The sequence below is a fragment of the Perna viridis genome, chromosome 3 (assembly GCF_037379345.1).
Source record: "Perna viridis isolate PV_CMFRI_1.1 ecotype Kerala chromosome 3, ASM3737934v1, whole genome shotgun sequence".
NCBI lineage: Eukaryota > Metazoa > Mollusca > Bivalvia > Mytilida > Mytilidae > Perna > Perna viridis.
The window spans coordinates 44,115,930-44,140,331 of NC_142447.1; the positions used below are offsets into that span (position 1 = coordinate 44,115,930).

Genomic DNA, 24,402 nt, shown 5'->3' on the forward strand with positions numbered 1-24,402 from the left:
TGTCTGTCATTTTCTGTTATTCAATTATGTTCTCCTTCGCGCATATCATTGTTTCCTGCTCATTTAAGCAGATTGAAGTTGCCAAATATAACATACTTCTCTACTCAGACTTTTTGGGTTGTTGGGGAGGGAATAAAAGAACATAGGTAAAACATTAAAAGAACATAGGTAAAACAAAACACCTCAAAAGATTCAAAGCAAGTCTAATATTTAAAAGTAATAAATGGGAAAACAAAAAATGTTCAATATTCTTTTACAATCAAACGTTTATTTGAGATATGATGACAATCTATACGGATGTACAGATAAATAAAATAAATGGATACAAGTTTTGACTGACCGGAAAATTTTACTCATAGAAAATGCTTCTTTTACACAGAACGAAAATACTATTTTTACATTATTAATTATGAAAGTATTAAGAAGTACATTTGTATCAATACAAAATGAGACGACTCGTGGTTGTACATGACGTCTTGGTTATTCTTCTTTATCTTGTTGGGAAATAAAAAAAAACAATTAGTTGAAGCAGGAAGGAATATCACAAAAATCCCATCTTGTGTTTGGGTCGATTGTATAGCACCACGGGGAAGGCTCATGCCCGTATGGATTGCGGCAATAATCATCCTGGTCATCTATGTCATTATATCTGGTATGTGAATGAGGAATCTGCTCGCTCCATCTCTGACACTGGATGCCTTTACGTGTGTGACGGTCTGTTCCAAAATAATTTACACCTTTGACTGTTTCCAGACATTCTTTTGCAGGGGTAGCTATAGAAAATAATTCAATTGGCATTAAAAGAACATAGGTAAAACAAAACACCTCAAAAGATTCAAAGCAAGTCTAATATTTAAAAGTAAAGTTAGATACTAGTACACGGAATCAATAAAAACATGATGTGGAATGGTTTGCATTGGACTCCTAAAATGATAAATTTCAAGCTAGTAAAGAGTAATTAAGGGAACCAAGATTCTAGCGGAAATCAAAAAAATGTAATCCAGATACAGAGACTAGACACAGAAAACAGACAAACACATCAGAGAACATTAAGTAATCAAATTAATACATACAAAGTAACAAAAGTAAATGAGCAACTCGGACTCCACTAAAAACTGGGAGCATGAGCCAGGTGCACCGGTAGGGTAAGCGTCCTCTGCTTTTCTAGAAACAATAACCAGGTTGCTCATAAAAAGTCCGGGGTAGACAGAAAAGGAAAAGAAAACTTTAACACGTTGCACAAATCAGTTTTCATGGCGCGGATGGATACTTAAATTCTTTATTGCTTTATTTTTTTGTTTGGTTGGTTTTTATGACTTTTTGTCGTCAGCATAGCCGTTTCCTTTAGAAAGAGATCTGGTTGTATGTTGCGGCTTAAACTCATGAAAACAATTTTATCAGGCACACACAATAGCCAATACATTGTTTTACAAAAATGTTTGTGCTCACGTAGCATATAATACTTAGCAACGGTTTTTATGACAAGTGATGGTATTCCGTATTTGAAACTATTCTACACTTAACAGAGGAATAAAAACGAGACAAAACATATTAATACGTACTACAGAAAGGCACATCACAAATCTCCCAACGTTTACCGCTAGTCGTATAACACCATGGTGCTGGTTCTCCATCAGGGTTTCGACAAAAGTTTTCTGGTAAATCATTATGGTTGTGAGAATGTGGAGTATCTAATGCCCATTTCTGACACGTCCGACCACTAATTGTTGTATTTATCTGACCTTTATATTCATATCCAATAGCTGATCTTTTACAGTCTTCTGAATTTAAAGCTATAAAAGAAATGTAAAGCTATATTGTTTGTTTTGCTTCTTGATAGATAAGTTCCACAATCAGACTCTGAAAACCCTTTTTCTTTTAAAACTGTTTACCTGGTAGTTTAGTAATACAATTAGACCCCGTATATCCTTCACTTTTAACAGTGTTTATCTATCAGTTTTCTCCCATGATCAGTCCCTGTATATACCTTTCTTTTACCAGTGTTTACCTGGTAATTTAGGCCCCGTATACCTTCTTCTAAAAGTGTTTAACTGTAAGTTAACTCCCGCAATCAGAACCCGTATTTTTCTTTTGTTTTCTTTTAACAGAGTTTACCTGATAGTTTAGTTCCACAATTAGACCCCGTATATCCTGGTTTACACAGACAAACATGGCCGTTATTCTCAGTGTTCTTGCACACAGAGCCGTACAGACATGGGTTAGATGAGCAACCAAGGTCCTCTGAAAAAGTAGAAGGTTCGTAGAACGAATATTCCCTATTACATGTATGATTCCAAATGAGTTAAAGGTGATATAACTCTTTAAAGACTACTTTATGTATAGAAAATTTGATAAATCTAAATATCTCAGTTGCTTTTGTCAGCTACAATCATACACTTGTTTAGTTGTTTTAATTCCAGACAGAATCCATGTAATGCAGATTACTTTAATTTTCGTGTGATATTTTAAAACACGCTGTGCAGTATGCCATCAAATAAGGACATTTTCATTGTGTAATGATTTATCAAGGCAAATTTTAAAACCAATACAGACTTTAAATATAAATTGAATAATTTGTAAAAAAGATCTGTCTAAGCCTTAAAATATTCCTACTGCAATAAGGAATATCACAATATTCTTTCCCTGAAGCATTGGAGTCGGCTGGATAACACCATGGTCTGGCTGAGTTATCTGGGTTTCGACAATAATTTTTCTGGTCGTCCAGGTACCAGTATGAATGAGAAAACGGGTACTGACTATCCCATCGCTGACAGGTTTTCCCCGATGCTGTGACACTGACAGTTCCAAAGTATTCAATTCCTTTGCTAGTATGTCTGCATTCTTTAGGCGGTGTGGCTGAATATTAGAAATGATACTAGAACATGTATTTATTCCAAGAGGTGACAGAGTTACAAGACATAGTGACCAATGTACAAACAGTATATCACATGTGAATACTTAATCATAGTAGACAATCATACGTATATTTGTACACATGAGTTTGGAGAAATTCATCAAATTATTGTTGAACTTAAAATGTATACTTTATTGAACTACTCACAACATTTCGGTACATCACATGCGTCCCACCTGACTAATGGGTTAACTGTATAGCACCATGCTTTTGGAATTTTTCCAGAAGCCCTACATTTAGTGTTGTCTTTACATTTCTGTCCTGACACTGTTACATCTTTATTTCCCTGATAGTCATACCCATTCTGAGATCGTGAACACATTTCGATATCTGTAAACGTAATAAATGCCTACGTACAGCGACATATATTTAAGTGAAGTATCTTTAAAATGTTGTTTTAGCTGTCTTTCCGCTCATGTGTAATAAAATTGGCACTTCTCGAAAAGTTGAATGTTTTGTCTTTGGTTTTGTTCAAATGAAGTTTTTCCCGTTTCTTTGTGCAAAAATTTATATGGTTCTGTTTTCAATGATGACAAAACAAACAATATATCCCGCATATAAATTATTGTCATTGTCATATCTATAACCATACTAGACACTTAGCAAACAAAACTAAATGCAATGAAAGGAATGATATTATAAACGAACATAATGTAACCCATTTAAATCACAAAGTAATGGACTGACAAACGGACCGTAATAATAAACCAACATGAATCATCTTGTTTGTTTTTTTTCTTATTTGGGGGGGGGGGGTCAGTTGAGTGTAAATTACATACCACAGTGAGGAACATCACAGAAATCCCATATTTTGTCATCAGAAGTCGTATAACACCAAGGAGCATGCTTGTATCCGTTCATGTTACGACAATAATTTTCTTCTCCGTCGTATTCGTGGATATAATGCTTGTGAGGGGTGTCTGAATCCCATCTCTGGCATGGAATACCACCAATAGTATAATTAATCTTTCCTTTGTAGTCTTTTCCAACAGAGTCAATGAAACAATCTCTCTCAATACCAGTTTCTGTTAAAATGAAAAGCATGGCATCGAGTTTAACATCCGCCTTTCATCAAAGACTTGAAATATTGCAAAAAGTTTGGAAATTATACACGTAAGCGGATGATAGATATGTGAAAAAACCCAAAATAGAATGAATTCAGGTTTAGGAGCAAGATAAGTTTACTTCAGGTAAAATTCATCACTTCTATTTTTCGCTGCTGCCGTAAGTTTGTTGACCATCTGTTTAACGCTTATATTAACCATGGAAGCAATTTTGTTTGATTTATCACATATCATTCTCTTATGGCATATTAATCAACAAGCGCTTCTAGAACTGCAAACGATATTTGTTGGTTATTACCATCCTTGCTTAGACTTTTCGTGGAGACCTTTTTGTTCCTTTACTGTATGTTAAATGTATGTTTTCTGACAGAACTAGTAAATTGTTTCTATCTCCGCTTTGTTTGTCCGATATTTATCTTTTGAAATTTTTATTTTTCTAATTTTATGATTGCAACAACAAAAAACTAAACAAACAAGTCGAACAACAAGAAAAACATGTGAGCCATTATTCTTTTACGAAAGCCTAGCTCATTTCACGTTAGATAAAAGTCTCATCGAACAGAGGCATTAAACTGCAAACTAAACGGTATCTCCCTTTTCCTTCCAAGCGGGAACACATTAAGGATACAATGTGGTTCAGATAAATAACAATAGAAGTTCAGTAGACATTTACCTGCAAGCATCAAAGGTTTTAAAAAATCCTTGACCGGGGCTGTTTCCGTAGGAAGGAAAGATTACATAAAACTTAATTGTTTTGAAACAATATGCCTTTATTGTTCTTTGAAAGTTTCTACTGCTTTAAAAAATGTAATAAGCAAAACATACCACACAATCCATGAGACAGTTTAATTTCGTCTATACCAATATCACCCTTCCAATCGTTCCCCCGCATGGCTTCTATCTTAATCTAATATATATAGTATGTATAACTTGAACAATTTATATATACAAAAAACTACAAATAAAAACCACAGCAAGAATTCCAATTCATGTGTTATTGATAAAAATATTAAGTGTCCATTGTTTTCCCTAGAAAACTGTCTATCTTTAAACAAATGCATTATGAATATTATAATTTATAGATAATGACGGTCCTGCTTTGTAACAGCTGTTAAATAGTGCTGAAAAGAATATATACACATATATGTATATATATATATATATATATATAATATATATATATATATATATATATAATATATATATATATATATACATATATATATATATATATATATATATATATATATATATATATATATATATATATATATATATATTAAAAAAGCAATAATTTGTTTGTTAATTATACGTCCATTTAAGTTAAACAATTACCTTATTTGATGTAAGAAATTTTAAATCACCGATTGGAGGTTTAATTTCTGCGAGAGGTTTCCCGCCATTATACATTTCATGGGAGAAACCGATTCTCCTTCAGCCTTTTCATAAATAAAATTGTTTCTCAGCTCTCCACTCTCAATGGTTAAATAAATAATTCAGCATGTTTTAATTTTACCTTCTCGGGTGGCGAAATAATTTAAATCACCCATTATTGAAGAATAATCTATATACCTTCAAATATTTCTTAAAAATAACAGCAAAAAGTTGGTATCAGTTTCATAAGCAAATACTTAATTACCTGCAGGTTTGTTGAAGATGTTACGTTTATTTCAGCCCGTCGCCACCCATAGCCTTGATCACCACTTTTGAACCACAGCTGGGTATTCCCTGAAAACACTGCTAAAGAACCAATTCCTCTTCCATGCATATTGTAGAAAAAGGAAAAACATCTGTCTTGGGCTGAAAAGATTGTATTGGTATGGAACTTTATTGTTCATTTATACGATAATTGAATTGTAAAAGTAACACCAAACACAAAAAATAAATGATTCTATAACTTAAGTAACGTGAAAACAGAACAGAAATTTGTGTTTTGTGAAGTCATAATAGAAACAAATAGTATGTCTTTTTACAATTATTTTTATTCTATATTCAATCAACTTTAATCAAATGACCAAATTCACACTCTTGCAAATTTTTAATTGCGTTTTACCAGGGAACATCAAGTCTGATTGAAGAACCGCTTTGTCTCCTGCTGCTCTTGGAGCTGACGCTTCAGCGTACATATAATTATTTCCAGAATATGCTCTATCGGGACCCGTGTAATTAGAAGGCGTTGATCCCTATAATTATGAATGGATTTTTTTTCGTATGTAAAATGAAAACATATTTTTTCATTACTCATTTTATTATATTGAAAATGGAAAATACGTTGGAATGCAATTTATTCTGGGTTAGCTGTTATTAGATTAGAATTTTACATATTAATTGATGTGTTGTAATAGTGTACAGATAAGATCAATTCTAACCTTTCAGGGGAACTGCCAGTTCTAGGACAGTTCTAAAGTGTCATAGATCAGTTTTAGAGCCAACTCTCCTGACAGTACTGCTACTAAAGCCAGCTCTTCTGACAGTCCTAGACGGACGTGCCGGCTCTACTAGAACAGTTTTACCAATAGAGCCGGCTCTACTGTTAGAGCTGTCAAAAGAGCTGGTTTTAGAACTGTTCTTAATTTGTCATTTCACAGTTATAGGACAGTTTCGTGAGAGGTTAGAACTGATCTCATCTGTACATCACCATAATATCATTACTCATAAGATTAACAATTTTAAATACAATATAACACCATCAGTTCGTGTATAACCGACCAAAACTTATTTGAGGTCGAAGTCTTCATGACGGCATTCAAAGCGAAATAAAGTCATAGCTTGGAAGCACCGAAAGCTTGATTTCAATCTGACAGGAAGTCACGATTACCGGAGCTTCCACGAAAAAGTTCTGTATTATCGTATCTTCTTCACTGAAAAGTGTTTATTATATGGTCTTTAATAATTATTTCAATTCGGATACTTTTTTTTTGTTTCCGACATACAACAACAGTAGACCTTTCTGGGTGTAGCCCGAAAGTCCTAAGATCGAGTCTAAAGCAATACTGGTTGCACTAAGTAGAGAAGGAAGTGGCAAGAAGAAAAAGGGTCAAGAAATGACAAGAACCATCAAGACATCTAGAAAAACCGACAAGTGGAAAAAATGGCGACAAGAAGATTTTTGGATATATCTATACATTCAACTTCGTCCTTTTACAGATTACACCTGCCTCATATTAAATAAAACTCACAGTATTACAAATATGCTTCAAATTCGTCATGTACACGTCCACATTTTTTCCCTTTAAAATTGAAAATATGATGACATTAATTTGTTTATTATAACTGATGTTATAAACAACGACTTACTGTATAAACACTCCAATCAAACATGTCACTTTCAACATTCTTTAGGAAGCAGTTATCTCCCTTCTCAAATGTACATGTTAATGTACCTGCATCTAAATCATAAATGACAACAAGATTAGGGCAAAAATTGTTAAAACCAATTGTACGTCCTCAGATGCAAACTTATAAGTGCCAATTATTGACAGTCATTACTTGTAATCTAGTTATCAAGGATGAAAAAATATTCCTAAGATAACTCATATTTTCGTTCAAAGACGTTACTCATATTGATACGAGTGACTACCGACCATTATACTATAAAAATGTTTCTCATAAGTTATACATGAGAGTTTAAAGCATTTTAAGTCCGATAAATACAAAAATACCAATCATATAAATTACAAATTTTGATATGCTATTCACGTGTTTCAAGGAGTAACCTCTCACCAGCAGCATCAGAATCAAATATATAGGATGATCTAAATCTCAAAAATTAATAGTGTACAAGAAGTACTCAAAACCCAAACTATCGAAATAGGAAGCCAAACCCATCACCGATAGGTAGCAACATGTGCAATGTGTTTTAGTTATTTTGAAATTTGTAATACAGCAAATTATGATACTTAAAATGTATGATGAATAAAATCATATGTAAATCAGATAATTATGTCTACTGGGCTGGTCAATACCCTCTAGAACTTTTGGTCCATCAGCATTGGCATCGACCATTTGATTATTAAATACAAAGATACCAAACATATATATATATTGCAAATTTCTATATGCAGTACACATGATTCAAGGAGTAAATAAGTTATTGTATGGTTGAATCTTCAATAAATAGCTTTAATGTTGTCTCTTCCAGGGTCCGAACAAAATATTTTAATATAAATGTCTACATGTATATAAAATGTAATGTATTGCATGACGCAAAAACCTGAACTACATTTTGAATATGATTAAATTAGAAATGATTGTTCATACCTTGAACTAAATCACATTTACGTCCTTCAAACCCGGGATCACATTCACATTTAAAATCCTGATTTCCACAGTCTTTACATACACCATAAACACACGGGTTCGGTATGCAACCTGAAAAAGTATATTTTTTGTATGTTTTACGGATGTTTCGATGACAGCTAAATATTTTTTAAAAATTCAAACGCACAAAAAAGAAGAAACATTTACTAGTCTATCATTTCGGATACATTGAAAATACTGTACAAGAACTATTGTGTGAGAGGTACTAATTTTCGTTGTTTCAATGGGTAGGCTTAACAAGAAATTTGGAAAAGGAAATTGTTATTGATGCATATACAAAAAATCTTCAAAACCACGATTTCAAGAGTCCACGAATTTTTGTTTTTTGTGTAATCCACAAAAATGGTATCTAAGAATTGAATTGCTTTTACATAAGTACAACATGACAAATGATAATTACCATCACTGGCTACTGATGCACGAAGAGAAAATCCTAATTCTGGACTATGGAGTTTTCCAAACTTGCTATCAAATATAAGCGTCATTAAATACTTTTCGCCCCATGAAGATGAAATCCATTCGTCCCCATTCGAATCACCACATACTCTAAAATATAACATCATTTAGTCTATTCGTGTTATGAAAAGACAGCCAGTAATTGAAATTTCCAACAAATGTGGGAGCAAAAACTACCAATTCAGCATACTAATTTTGTCACCGTAGACAAATAATAGAAACAAATCTAAAAATCAAGTGTTTTAAGAAAAATAATACATTGTTACTTCATCCTATCCAGAGATTTTCTCCTTTAATTTGTTTGTCATTCAAAACACTTATCATGTCAAAAAACTGCGTCAATCTATAGCTCTTGATATATATCGATGTTTCCTTCCGAATGAATATCGAAATGAATAAACTGAAAATGAGAAGAAAACATGAAGAACATTCAAAGAACTAGCTAGAAATAACGCGATAGAGCCAAACGTGAAACATGTAGACATCGGAAACCTCATTAATAAACTGCAGCTAGACGTATAGTTTTTGGAAGCGAGTGAAAAAGTACCTATTGTCTTGAATTGCAACTAGCCTATCATCCAAAATAAGTAACATGTTAAAACTATTTGTCTATAGCGGTCTATCATATTGTGATAACGACTGTTGTATTTTCAGAGCAATGATCATGATCTATGGACCACACAACTCTAGCAAAATTGCTTTTGTGGAAGCCCTCATATCTAATTCAGAAAGTCAACACAATGGTTGTAATTTGTGGTAAACCTTAAGATTGTGCCGTAGCAGCTTTAATGAAACTACACAGGAATGGAAATTTGACATAGGAAAAATAAATCTCACGGCGTTTTCATTTTAGGTAAGCTTTCCTTTAAAGTCTATTTAGAAGTAGTTTTGTATGCAGTGTAAACTTGCAGTAACATCAGGTTTATTCATAGGAAAAGCCAACATACCTTATGCCGGTTTGGCCCATAAGATTGTATCTTATTTCTAACCAATGGTAACATCTGTTGTCTCTTTTGTTATAGGGAAGGTGAAGTACATCTGTGTGAATCCTAACATGCTTGTTCGGTGGTGCCTTTGAACACGGACAAGTACGTTTCACTTAGAATTTTAATTCATTCGTCTAATCACCTGTATATTATTACAGCAACTGCTTTGTATTGAGTGATTTATCATGCTTTAAAATCTTTAATTGTCATGTTGCTAAGGTTACAGCTTTACATATATCAACTGACATAGATAAACATTTGTACCATACTTTTACTAAACATAAACAATTGTCCATATTTACTCATTTTTTTATGAAATTATTACCTACCCTTAGTAGCCAAACACATATATTGTCTACGTCATAGTTTTGTGGGTAGTTTGGAGAAGTAATTGTTACATCATCTCCTGGTTGTAGGTCAATTACTCCACCGCAAACTATAAAATTACATATAATAAATAAGACATCAAATCAAGACTAGTTTATCCCTACTGCGAATGGGGATATAAAAATTCGAGTCTTTTTCTTCAAACAATGAAAAATGCAATAGCTAAGTCAATATGTGATTTCACTTTTCATAGATGATTTCCATTCTTATTATGTACTTTTTCTTTTAACAAAAACAAGCACACATACAACCGCATTAGCAATAGAATACCCCTTTAAAAAAATCCTAGATTTAAGAAACCGAATCGACATGTCAATATCAATTGCTTATTTCGCCTCCTTTTTACTTTCACAGAGATATATCTTTCAGCCTATTAACTTAATTAAAGCTTTCTAAAATATTATATAGTTTCCTTTTTGGATGACCAATTTACTTGTGCTTTCGTGGTGTTTTTGTGTGCATGTGTGTGTGTCTGTTTTATTGGTTGACATGGGTTCTTTGATCCTTGTTATTATTATATTTATGTTGTTACATTATTGGAAAATTTGCCATTTCTGTTTATAAGTGTAATATGCCCCTTAATATATTGTAACGAAAGAAATTTTTTTTTAAATGTGTACCATTGGCATTGATGACCTCGTCGCACGTTTCTCCTGTTAGACCATACGGACAGTAACATTTACATCTGTGGTTCACAAATGCTCCATGTTTGCATTCTGGGGGATTAACACAGTCAACTAAAATAGCAACGATGAATGTAAGAAAGCCTAAAGAAGTTTATTTTTTATAGTTTTAAAGTTATTACATCTGAAGGTAGGTTTAATATTACTGTGTCACATTTACAAATTAAACTTAGAAATGAATCTTTCTTGATAGCTTGAAGGGGATATTTTATAATTTTTCAAAAGTACTGAAAAAAGTGTCTCATCCATCATAACCTATGCCTTTATCATTTAAGTCAGTCAATTTTAATAACAGTCCACCAGTAAATGCTTGTGTTAGCCTAGTTACCTGCACAGTGATAGGCTCTCGTAATCGCAGCAACATCGTAAAAAGACAATTTATTTCCAATGGAAGCAAGGAAAGATAATTCGGGTTGAAGTGGTTCAACTCCATCCTACAAAGGGATAAACACTTACTTTTTTTCGTAAACCCCTAAATGTTTAGGGGTTTTGTGTTTGCTCTTCAAATCGTAAAGACATCACGAAGTTGATTAAATTCTGGTACTTCAGAAGGGGTACGATTTAATTATGTTTAAAATGTAGAACTAAAATTAAAGCTATTCTTGTTTGCAAATCGTATTTTAAAATAATAATGAGTATCACTGTACCTGTGTATAATAAGCTGTTATTTTATTTTCTAAAGCAATGAATTGAACATCCTTTCCTTAAAATGCATTTAATCTCTGAAAAATACTTCGAAAAAATTTATGTGATCGGTATAAAATCATATGTTTTGCTGATATTTTAAAAGAATATCATCAACATTCCTGCACTTACTACAAATGGATAATGCATGACAGACTCGTAATCGTAAGGATAGTAGTCACGAGTTCGTTTTTTACCATAGTTGGCTCCACTAAATTTGGTTTCGTTAATATATATATGCTGATCTCGATCGGTTCGGGTTTGTTCGTGTGATCGGCCTAGAACATGTAACATTTCATGTAGTGCGCTACCAACCTTAAATGACAAGATGAAAATATGTATCACAATTGCATTTATCAAACATATATGCAGATTGATGAAGGAATACTTAAATTTCAATTGTCGCCAAAATAATTGCTTATACCAATTAGAGTGATATAGTTCAAACCAATGAAAATATGCTATATGCAAGTCAACTCTTTTATATAAAGATGAGTCATTGCTGTCGTTACAAACATACATCACATACATCGAGGTGCATTTCCCCAACATCTAGATGGTTAACATATCTATAGTTTTATTTTTATTCTACATGCTCCAATTTTGTATTCTTCTTAATGAGTATATAATTATCCGATTAAGAATCAAACAAACATCTCCGTACTGTACCTGAACCGGTCCGTGCAACAAACATTGCGATCGGTCATCGATCACCGATCAGTTTCCGATCAGTCATCAATCCGTCAAACTGATCTATCAAACCGGTGATTGCATCACGTGACGACAGAGTGGTTTATATATTTTACGGTTTCTTGTGTTTTCTTTGAAACGTCCAAATATAATTTTCAAACCAAAACATGTTTGTTGTTTTCAATTCATGGTACTTTTTAAAACACATAAAACACTGTTCTATTTTGATTTGGACACAAATATGTTTCCCGAACAGTGCTGCAAATTATATGTTTTGACCTTCTTTCTGCAATCCTTTCTTTTTACGCATAAATGAATATCGTCCTTTTCAATTAAAAATGTAAAATAACCAATCTTCTGGTTAATTCACTACTCGCAAGGGAATCACCAACATGTGCACGCCAAATAAATGATTGCTTTGCTCAGTTAATATTCTGCTTTCATTTTAACCTTTGTTTTCTTAGGGTTCCACAAGTCCTAAATGTGTTCCAATGAACAACTTTCTTTCTATTGATGAACAACAAAGGTTTAGTTTTAAAGTATGCTGAAGAATCGAGGCAGAAAATCATTTTTTTTTAATTTCGTGTCACAAAAAACTCGTTTGTTATTACTGTAATTTTTATATTTAACTGCAAATGAGTAGTTTATTACTCCTAAATGATCTCGTGCCTACATGATTTTCCACTTTCCTTTTTATATCCAGCAAAAGCCAAATAAAAACAAAATAAAAATTTTAATAATTTTAAAGTAACAGAACAAGAGAAATGAATGCTTACATATATTTTTGTTTGAGTTTTGATTTTACTCTATACCATAAATTCCGACGTCGTATCTTTCATATTTCATTGAACAACAAACCGTAAGTACTGAAAAGCATGTTAAAATCCTTCAAACGCAAACATTTGTACAATGAAATCACAGTAACCGACAATTGTAAAAGTTTTAAATGTAATACATACAGACAGGCGAACAGTGGTATAACTAATAAGGGTATGAAATTAAGTAATTTATTTCATGAATAACGCGTATTCTTTACATGAATTAAAATGAACACTTACATACAAACATCCTGAAGCCATATTTATATAGCGTTCTGCATTGGTTTCTCGACCAATATGGGCATTACAACCACTGAAACAACACAAGTCATTTATACATGTGCACGCAAACTTAGATTGTTTAGAACTACAAAATGAAATAAATTTGTTTGTGGGAATCTCCTACAGCATGTTAAATGGTTATTTTAAGAGGGAATAGTTAATCTTCCATTAATTTAATGCAATCACCTCCCCCGAACAACTTCATAAGTCCTAATGTTATTAACTGTAATTTGTATGGATAATGAATATATTGTACAAATTATAATTTGTACGTTGCCCTTGTATAATATTATAATTTGTCCAAAATCCACTTGGACAAATTATAATTTGCACAAAAAAGGTGAAAAATCACTTTCAACCTGTACAATATTTTCAATATTAAAGATAAGACATTATAAATGTGATATTTAAATCAAATAATTAAACCCACAAGGAAAGTAGATCCATAATTGCTTGAAAATGGTAGACTAACAAGACAGATTTTTTCCAAGAAGTTCTAGAACTGTCTAGAAATAATATATCACAACATAATGTGCTCTACACCAAAGCTAAACATTGAAGAGCTGATAAGCAAGGTTAAAAATGCAAAAGCTGCTGGCACCAGAATAGACAAAGATGGACATCTCCTTAAGAAGTGTGACGTTGTTCAGGTGTCTGGCTTAGGAAAGCTAATAAAAAGACAAAATGGTAAGTTGATAACTATTAAAAAAATAATTGGAAATTCAGAATATGTCATAGACACAACAACCCAGTCGTACAGTAAATAAAAGTATATACCCAGCACTACCCAGCACATACACTACACATAGAACTTTTTCCATAAATAAATATATTTTAAAATGTTTTAAATATTTTAGAAAGTCTTTAACTAATGTTGATCAACTTTGCATGTAGCCTATTATAACATCATAGGTTCTAAACCGCATCCTTATGAAAATCTCTATTGGAACATTTAAATGACAAACTTTGACATTTTGTGACCGTAGAAGATATGTACCCGTGGATTAAGACTGCACATATTGGTTTTGGACATGGAGGAATCCATAAAACTAACAAGGAACTTAAACAACAGTTTGCTAACATAAGTCGCGAGGTAATACGACTCTTTGGAAACAATTGTAAACAATGTATTTTCAAACGAAAGAGTACTGAAATTTCTAAACTAGCAGTAAAACTAATTCTATCCGATGACTTTAATTTAAGAGGTCAAGTTGATTTAGTTGATTTTCAGTCCGGCCCAATAACGACCTTAAGTGGATCATGCATTATCAAGGCCACTTCCTGAAAGTTAGTTTAAATCCAAGAGGGCAGCAGAGGTTGCATATCATCTTCTTGCTATATTCTTATTGTTAGGAGCACCTCATATGCTACAGATTTACAACAATTGAGAATTCACGGCTGATATAATTACTGAACTAATGTCACAGTGGGGGGAACTTGTAATTGTCCATGGACGTCCGCGACATCTGCATAGTCAGGACTCTATTGAAAGGGCAGACGCCGATATCAAGGAAATGATAACAACCTGGATGAATGACAATGACACTACCCGTTGGTCTGATGGACTTCGCTTTGTACAATAAACAAAAGTTAAATGAACTTCAAACGGTAAGAGTATTGTTGTTACCGTTCTGCAATACAATAAGATATGGGACCTACAGACACACGAAACATTTGAGGCATCATCAAAGAAGTGAGCGAATTTGGATACCGCATAGGAACTGAAGTGGGTACGTTATTAGGCTGTCTGAGCCGAAACCAGATTGAGGCAGTAACTGATAGTGTCTTTGTAGATACGATCCCATCTATTCAAATTTCTCTCCGCGAGGCATTGCGGAAGCTATAAAAAAAAAACAGGAGGACAGTGATGTCTGTCTTGTAAATGCAAAGGCTGTTGTAAATCTTCTAAATGTAAATGCAAAAATTAAATGTTCTGTTTAATTCCTGTTGTCATGGATCAATGTCATGTTCTAACAAATATTGAAACGTATGAGGAAATCACTTTCTACAATTGAAATTGTATAGATGTTATCTGTCAACATTACACACATTTTTGTTAAAAGCCATATCTTATTTTATTGAATATATGAGATTGAAAATTGTACAGGTCGAAGGTGATTTTACAACTGTTTTTGTACAAATTATAATTTCTCAAAGTGGATTTTGTATAAATTATAATGTGTACAAAGGCAACATACAAATTATAATTTGTACAATTTTTTAATACAAATTATAATTTGTATAAAAGTACAACTTGTACACAACAAAAACAATAGATACAAATATTAAACATTCTATTATTCCTTAGATATTGTAATTAGGTCTAATGGTCCAGTTTAATACCGGAAACATTTCATCGGGCAATGGTCATTCTATCAAGAGAAAGCAAGTTTAATATCTGATGTACAAAAATGAATATATTAGGATCTTTATTTCCCAGACCACATTATATGGGAAGTTTGGTGAATAATGTTGATATTAATTACCTGCTTTTGACAAATTTTATATACGCCTGGTGACCAACATTAGATTGCACGGAATCAGAACGAGGCAACCAACGAATACACGTTAAATTGTGGTATTGGTTAATTGCCTGGTCAAGCAGCGACAAAAACTCTGTTGTATCTGTAAAAAATGAAGCCAGAAGTGAACAATTATAAGAAAAAAAATGATAAAATTAAAGACTAAACGCACTTCCCCGAAAGATTTACATATTTGTTTTTTCACTCTTTTTCGCTTAAAGTGAGGGATAGTTATTATTATAAAAATCATTGTAAAAATATAGTAAAAATGTTTCATTCATATTAAACATATATTTCATACAAATGTAAATCTTGAGTAAATAAAAGCAACAAATATTTATACAAAGATTTCATTTGACTCTTTTCTACAAATCTTAAAGCGGTAAACTTTTCAGTTCTTTACTTATATAAAATATATCGAGACAAAATTTTCCAATTTGAAACAATATTTAGGAAACATTAAACTTAACTCGGAGGATTAAAGTGTTAAATAATTACTGTATTTCGATTATACATGGAAGTGTATAGTAATATCCTAATGGTATACGTTATTCGGAACCCTTTATAAGCCTACTGTGGATATTTTTTCAGGTAAATATCCATCTCATGGACATTCTGAAGACAAAATGTTAAAATAAAAAACATATTTGCAAAGCAAGATACTATTATTCTCTAAAGTTTTCATTCTGCACTTCGGTATTGAAGGCAACTATTCACAACAAAACGAACTGTGAGCCGTTGCTCACTAGTGACACTCCCGCAGCTCAAGTTAATAATAGGATTAAATAATTTATTTATGGTTGTAACAATCTTACTAGTTGGTTGGTTCTCTTTGAGCAAACCAGTTAATTTATTTAACCTGGCTTGGTACTTTGACGTCATTAGTGTGGATTGCCCTCCGAGATTCAAATAACCCCAAACTAGTTAATTACAAAACAAGTACTAATTCGCCGACCACGAAGTTGGTCGAAGACTTACTTTTTTTTACTCTGTCTATTTTTATTGAAACCACACTTGCAAATTGGGGGTATAGTGAACGAGTTGTCCGTCTGTCCGTTAGTCCTTTCTTCCATCAGAATGTTAATCCTTCCTTTCGGTACACAGTGGGACCAACCTCTTATCCGTTTCTCCTACTTTATTCAAAGGGCGTTTGACAGTATTTGGTGTTAAGAAATAGTGAAAGTCCTACGCTAATATGTCCTTTTCATTAATATAATTCAGTGTAGCATAAGCTTATAGTTTTATTGTCTATGATATTATTGTTAGTTGTTTAGGTATTGGTAGAACCATATGTAATGTATATCACTTATGTAACCTGAGCTTTGATATCTTCTTATGCATCCTTATATATTTTGTGTTATAAGAACTGTTCGGATGTGCATGTGTATATTTGAGTCCAGTATTGATGGAATAGCGTATTTTCTTTTATGCATTTGATTAAAGTGCAGTGCAGATATTTCAAACGCTTCCTAGAGTTTACGCAGTAGTGATAGTTGCATTAAAATTGTAGTGAGAAAATATGCTAATATTTTTTTTCATTGTTTACTCATATTTTCACTTTTCTACTCCAATCGATGACATTACTTACTTAGTGATTGATCAACAATATAGGGGACGATGCCTTTCTCCCACAGTCTAACAGTAAGAAAACCTCTTTTTGACAATGGCCTTTCCTTGGTTTCTTCTTCAAGCTTAAAAATGCAAAACATTAGCCTTTTATACAGTCGATTTGTTTACGCAGATCTTTCATTCAACTGAAATTGATTCATCAAAATGAAACATTAAATGATATTTACATAGCAAAAGTCTAAAATTCAATAAAAATCTTTCAATTTAACATGGTGTAGCTTATGATAAAAAATAAATAAAAAATCAGAATTATCTGTTTGTCCCCTAAAATATAATGAAAGAATGTTGTTACGTACCATTTCCGCATCCGACTCGAGTTCGTTTTCTGTTTTATTTTGTAGTGATTCACTTTCTTTCTTTGAACCTTCAACAAAAGGGCTTTTGTCGAATGGAAGATCATTTGGCTAAAATGTTGAAGAAATTTTATTATACATATGGGCCGACCTTTTTGAATACACTAGATTTAATTATGAACTTACATAAGTAGATTGCATTATAATGTATAAACTTTCAAAGTAAAAAATCTAGCCTTCGTTTTCCCCTAAGATTTTTACATTTTTAAAACCAGATAAAATGATACTGTTGTAGAGAAAATTATCTTCAGAAGTTTTTAGAAGCAAGCGATTTATATAATTTGGTGCAGCCTTTCATTTTTTGAATTTCCAAAAGCAGCTACATTTTCATCAACCATGACCAGGAGATATTCGTATGATTTATATCTTACAGTTACACCCATGTAGTTTTTTTTAACATGTAACCCACAACTTACTTTAACTTTCTTTCCATTTCTGATCACTTCAAAACTTCCAAAAATACCAAGATACTCTGAATTCGGATCCACATCCTTAAAGAAAAAAGATTACAGTGAAGTTAGTACTACAATTAAACAGCAGTCATATGATGCATAATACAAAAGGAAAATAATCTGAAAGGACATTATACAAAAGTCATTGATCATAACGGTTTATCCGTCTGCACCATGAAAACCGATTTGTTCACCATGTCATATTTTTCCTTTCTTCTTTCGTCTATTTCGGACTTTACATTTTATGAGCGACTCTCTGTGGGCGATTCTAGAAAAGTAGAGGACGCTTACTCTTCCGCTGTATCTGGTCTATGACATATTTTTAGTCCAAGTTGCTCATTTACTTTTGTTTATTTTTGTTTTTATATTTATTTTTGTTTTTTTTTTGTGTTTTTTTTTGTGTTTTTTTTTAGCTTTTGTTTTTGTTTGTTGTTAATTTGTCATTTCATGTTCTTTATTGTGTGTGTTTGTTTTCCCTGTCTAGTATTCACCATTTGATTATACTCTTTTCACATCCGCTTGAATCTTGGCATCTTGAATACTATTTAACTTAAAGATGAATATTCTCAAAGAAAAAAAGCAATACGGTTATGTATTAAATGCATGTTATATCATGCCTCAGGTTATAAAGTTTCTTAAACTAGATACAAGGAGAAAGGGTGTAAAAAATTGAAGCAGTGCATACTTAACAAGATAATCCACAAATTAACCAAAAACAAATCGAATTACGGTTTATGCGATTTTCGAAACCAAACTATAAATGGCCATACAATGAAGCAAAGATGTGTTTTAGAGACAGGGAAATCTTTACAGAAACAAAAGGTCAAACAATAAAGTAAATAATTTTGTTATAATTTAGTCACATGTTATCGTAGCTAAACATGAAGCAGCTGAACAAAAATATTTACAGGACAAATGAACAGATCATAATTACTTACAATATGGCTGGTCAAAAATATGAAATCCTGTCTTAAAAAACACTGTGATCGTACAATTTCATTTCAGCTGATGGACAACTGACAAAGTACATAAACGAAAAAGGAACAGGTATGGCGAAACGCAACAAATTCACCATCGTATAATCTCAATAAAAACAGTAAATACTTACAGAGATCACCGAAAGGTCGTTCAACTAAACTCCTCGACAACAACAGTATTTGTATCCATAGTAACAGACCGATGAAACTTCTTCAAAATAAGCCAAAAAGTCAAATAACGACGCGAAGATATAAAGGACATTGTTACAAACCCCATTGTCTATCGCCTCAATATTCTTTTTTGCTTCGTCGTCGTCTTTGTCTTTTACAACAAAGTTCTTCTTCTGGGACAAAAAAAATACATTTAATATATTTCATAAAAAAAAGTTGATGGTTTTGTTTTAGCACCGATGAAATATGGGATATACAATTTAATAAAGCTAAAATATAAATAATAACATCAGAAAATGTGTTGATACAACGGGTTTTATTTTGTTAATACGAACTTATTGTATATTTAGCAGAAGTAATTTAGATTAAGTTTTTGTTTTGTTGGCTTCCTATGATCAAAACAAACACACATCATTAAAGAACATTCCGGGTATATGTGATATTAAGACATGAAACCCAACAAAAACTGAAATGACAGACCACATTTCAAGATGATAAAGTTTAAAGTTATTTTACTCAGAAGACGATGGAAATCTGTATCATCCCCCCTCAAATAAAAGATAATACTACACGGTTTGGTCAATTCTGAAATTCTGGTTTCATTTTGTCGGAAAAAATCTGTTTTGTGGCAGTCAACACAGAAACTTTAAATGCTTTTTTTTTATAAAAGAAGTGCATATTTTTTTAGTCCATGGTGTGTGAGGATTCAAATAATTTATCTTTGATTTAATGATTATTGTCTTAAAATCCAGTAACCATGGTAACATACTGAAAACAAAATATATTACTGAATTTTAGTACAAATCAGTGGTGGCTTTCCAGGGTAACAGCCATATACTATGTATTATAAAATATCAGGCACTTAGACACTAGCATAGGATGGGAGCATTCATCGAGGAGGTGGTAAAAATAATAACACCCTTTTCGATTCATTTTCTTGCAATTAAAGTTCCTAGAGTTCGTGCGAAATAAGGTATTTTGAAAATCAGCAAGTTGGCGCTGAGGAGAGAATTTAATACGGCAGGGGACTGAAAAATTCCGGATATCATTCTTCATTTAAATAACACCCGTTTACCATTCCAGATATTAGATCCGTCTATATATAATTGCTTGACTACATTTAAACAATATATCTACCAAATTTCAACTTTTAATATTGAGTTTTACAAAATTTGATCGGGTGGACTTGATGTGCGAAACAGTGCGTCTAAATATAAATGTACATTGCACCCAAAGGCTGCCTCGGTGGTCTCAGGTTAGCGTTCTCGCCAAGAGTGCAGAAGGTTGTTGATTTGATCAACCCGCGATTCATGCTAAAGACTTTAAAATTGGAAGTCACTGCTTCAGTGCCAAGCACGCAGTAGTTAAAGGGATACAGTGGTGACTGGGAGTGTCCGATTGTTTTGTGAGCTGGCATGATAAAAATCTGGCTGTGTGTGTTGAATTAGTACAAAACAGGGTATGTTCGATTGGCCAATTGTTCTTGTCCTAAAATGCATGAAATATCTGCCATAAGACGTTAAACAATAATAAATTTCCAAAGAAAAATCTTAGTATTCGCTAGAAGAAATCAAAAGATAAAACAGGGCGGGTCTTATTAAAATGCTGAATAATGGATTATTAAGTATATTCCCATACCTCTTTCTCAGGTCTATCAAAAATCATACCCCTAAGTTGTTTAATCATATATTCAAGTCTTTCGTGAATCTTTTTTTCTGGAAGAAAAAAATAAGTAAATGTGAAAAAAGTAGTCTAGTTGATATTTAATTTTATTGCATATAAAATATTTGTTTGTGTACGACGATTGAGCATGTATAAGGCGCTTTGTTAGAGGAGCAAAATCGAATGTAATCATGATCAATCTTCGTGTGAGAAGGATACAAATCGTTTAATCTTCGTTCTGAGTAAAACAAAAAAAAAGAAATGTTTCGGTAGATATGGATAAAGACATGCATTTTTTTTTAGAAATTCATGTTTTTTTGGGTTTTTTTTGTTTTTGTTTTTTTGTTTTTTTGTTTGTTTGTTTGTTTGTTTTTTGTTATGTTTTTGTTTTTGGTGTTTTGTTTTTGTTTTCTTCATTGATTATAAAAATTGTATTGTTAGATTATTATTGTTCAGAATCTTGCTAAACGTACCAGTAGAAATTTATTTGGATGTCTTAAATCCGAAAGGTTGTTAATTGTAAACCCTTTACTTCTAGAAAAATCATAGACTAAATATATATACTTTAAGTTAATTTTTTTTAATATTTGCACGGCAAAAATAAAATTTAAATCTAATGCTGATGATATTGTTGTATCATATCCTTATGTTCCATCTTTTTGTACACTTATTTTTAACAGAACGAAGGAAACTAAAGATATTTATTCGGTTCTTAGACTTATTAAAAGTGATTTGACTCCAAATGGCCAAAAGAAATGGGATACCATTTTAAATTTTGAAAAATTGAAATGGAAAGATTATTCTTAGTTAAGAAAACAAACTAAATTACAGTGGTTACGATATCGTATTAACCATAATATCTTAACCATCAATAAATTCCTAAATTCTTAAATAAAATTGAAGTTGTAGATATTCCACACTGTCTGTGGAGAAGAACCAGAAAAAATACAACTCATTTTTATTGTTCAAAATTTGTTACAAGACGTATATGCAATAGTTACTATCAAATAATACAAGCATACCTTTAAACAAAAAGATATTTTTATTTGCAAACATTACATTTGGAGTTTATAATTGAGAAAGCTTTTTGAGTCTAACAGTAAATAGCTGAAATAAATAAAACTACTTTACCTCTTTGTAGTACAGATCGACAGATGCATACTTGACAAAATGCAACCAAAATCAAAACACATAATAACACCTTCATGTCTGCAGCATCGCCAGCTATTTGACAGCATTGGACTTTATACCTCTTGGTAAATACAGTTGGCTGATTATTTTACGTCACACCATGACACCCATGTAGTTTATATAATTGATATTTTTTTCATGAAGATTTTCTAATTTGATCACATTTCGAGTGATTTTATTTGATGTATAGCAAAGAAATTCAGTCTGCAACGAAATTAAATTATATAAAATGATGTTATGATAATCATCAATCTTGCATATCTATACGACATTTAGCATTCTAGAGTTTACTTATAATTGCTGTTTCATGAGTGTAACTAGAATTGTAATCTTAAATTAGTTTTACAAATATATCTCAACTTCAAAGGAGAAACTTGAAGGCGTTAAATGCAAAACAAATTATAATTCGCCTAGTAATAGGCCTGGATAAACACCTCTTAAAATACTGTCATCATCTTTATCTACAAACGCAGTAACTGTTCTATACTTATAAACAGTCCAGTGAAGCATACAATATTACAAACTTGAAAGAACATGATCATTGGTCACGTTTTTGTCAAAGAGAAACTAATTTCAAAATAGTGAATTGAATATATACGTTTACTATTTTTTTTTGTTTTGATAATCAAGTTAAGTTGAAATTGGAAACCTGGGTTATATGACTAGGAACGAATTGCAGCTCCTGCTTATTTATCTTTTTAGGGCAAAAGATCTCCGGGAATGGTAGAAAATTCGGATATTAGAGGTTCCTTAGGTAGATACAACCTATTACAAGGAGCACATACAGAAAAAAATATCTAAAATGAGCAAATAGTGTTAGAAAAAAATGTGTTTTTTAAAATTATTCCAAAAGAGTTCTTGACGTATAGTACCGAAATATGGTAAAATTACAAACATTGATTTTATTAACCATCTTTCAAGGGGAGTTAATTGACGGTAAAATGTTCTATAGAAGTGCAATTCGAATTTTATTTTTTTTTATTTACAAGAAATTAAGTTAGGTGACCCCCTCCTCCCCCTTGCGGAAGTCACCTATCGGTTTATTTTTGAAAATAAAAAAGTGTTTAAAAAATACCCCATTTTTAATAGAGCGGGCACAGTGAAAATTCCTTAGAGAATCTATATAAAATGTCGTAAAAAGTCGGTAATACTTACTTAGTTCAATTATCTCGAAATCTAGGTCGATGACCTATATTTCTTTCTTCAAATTCTACAGCATATTCAATCAAGGTAATTTTTTTTTAAATATTAGGAAAATATATCTACTTCAAGAATTAGATATGATCTATCGTAAATACAAAAATCGGTTTAACACCAACTTCAAATGTTATGATCAACTCTGTGGTTGTTCTTTACAAGAGCAGTGGGGTGCCAATTGCCCATAAAATGTTCTTATTCATTTTTTTAGGGTGGGGTGAATTCAGAGTTACTCATTTACTTTTGTTCCTATGTGCATGTCATTTTTGTTCTTTCATACTATGTGCGTCTATTTTTTGTATAGTCGTTTTGCGTGGATTACGTATTTTTTATTACCATTCGAACCCTGGTTTGTTTGATTCAAAATTGATTTTAACAAGAAATGACATTGTTGTATGGATAATATGGATAATAATGGTGTTACATGTAAGAGGACGAAGTTTTAAGCTAAAGAGACGTCATCGATAAATATATCCTTTATCTAAAGTGTGCACACTTAATTTGTCCCTGGTCTCAGCAGATATTGAACTACTTGTTTTCTGGGCTGAGTTGTCAAATCATTTTGTGCAATCGGAACAAGTCGACCCTATCTCAATACATTCTTGTTAATGAGAGAGTGTGAGTAGTTCCAATTAATATTTGTTCAGCAATTACTCCCTAAAAGACTTATGCGGGTAGATGATAGTAACGACATATCTTCTATCTGTCTCTCTCCTTAAGTTCTTGGGACCTATATGTATACTAGAGGCTAAAATTTGTATACGTGTCTTTGTTTAAATGACTCGAGTTTTGTACTAAGGAGATAGATTGTCTCTATTTAAAGGCTCGCGTAGGCAGCAACTTAGGGATTTTGCCTTAAAATGTACTTTCGATGTCTAATTGTTGCAGTTTTTAAGATGAAGCATTTTAAGTAAAGTAAAAGCCATTTGGAATGAATTTATTAAGTATATCAATTTTAACATAA

General features: G+C 32.1%; 1 protein-coding gene across 2 annotated transcripts; it reads right to left on the minus strand.

Moving 5' to 3' along the window:
- Positions 1-241: 241 nt before the first annotated feature.
- LOC148622400 (uncharacterized) lies at positions 242-22,317 on the minus strand. 2 transcript variants are annotated; one of them, XM_088572291.1, is made up of 25 exons: positions 22,182-22,317; positions 21,027-21,103; positions 19,490-19,558; positions 18,205-18,279; positions 17,732-17,839; positions 17,395-17,497; positions 15,771-15,909; positions 13,243-13,315; positions 11,627-11,809; positions 11,139-11,244; positions 10,748-10,864; positions 10,070-10,176; positions 9,702-9,826; positions 8,699-8,844; positions 8,239-8,349; positions 7,276-7,367; positions 6,032-6,161; positions 5,618-5,778; positions 4,804-4,885; positions 3,694-3,939; positions 3,062-3,244; positions 2,614-2,856; positions 2,116-2,241; positions 1,563-1,793; positions 242-773 (listed from the first exon to the last, which is right to left on the minus strand). In XM_088572291.1, exons 1-25 carry the CDS (start codon positions 22,255-22,257, stop codon positions 520-522), a joined length of 3,363 nt encoding a protein of 1,120 aa, XP_088428417.1. In that variant the 5' UTR covers positions 22,258-22,317; the 3' UTR covers positions 242-519. The 2 variants fall into 2 exon arrangements, with proteins under 2 accessions (XP_088428417.1, XP_088428416.1); XM_088572290.1 differs by having other exon boundaries at positions 19,490-19,561.
- Between the last annotated feature and the right edge of the window lie 2,085 nt (positions 22,318-24,402).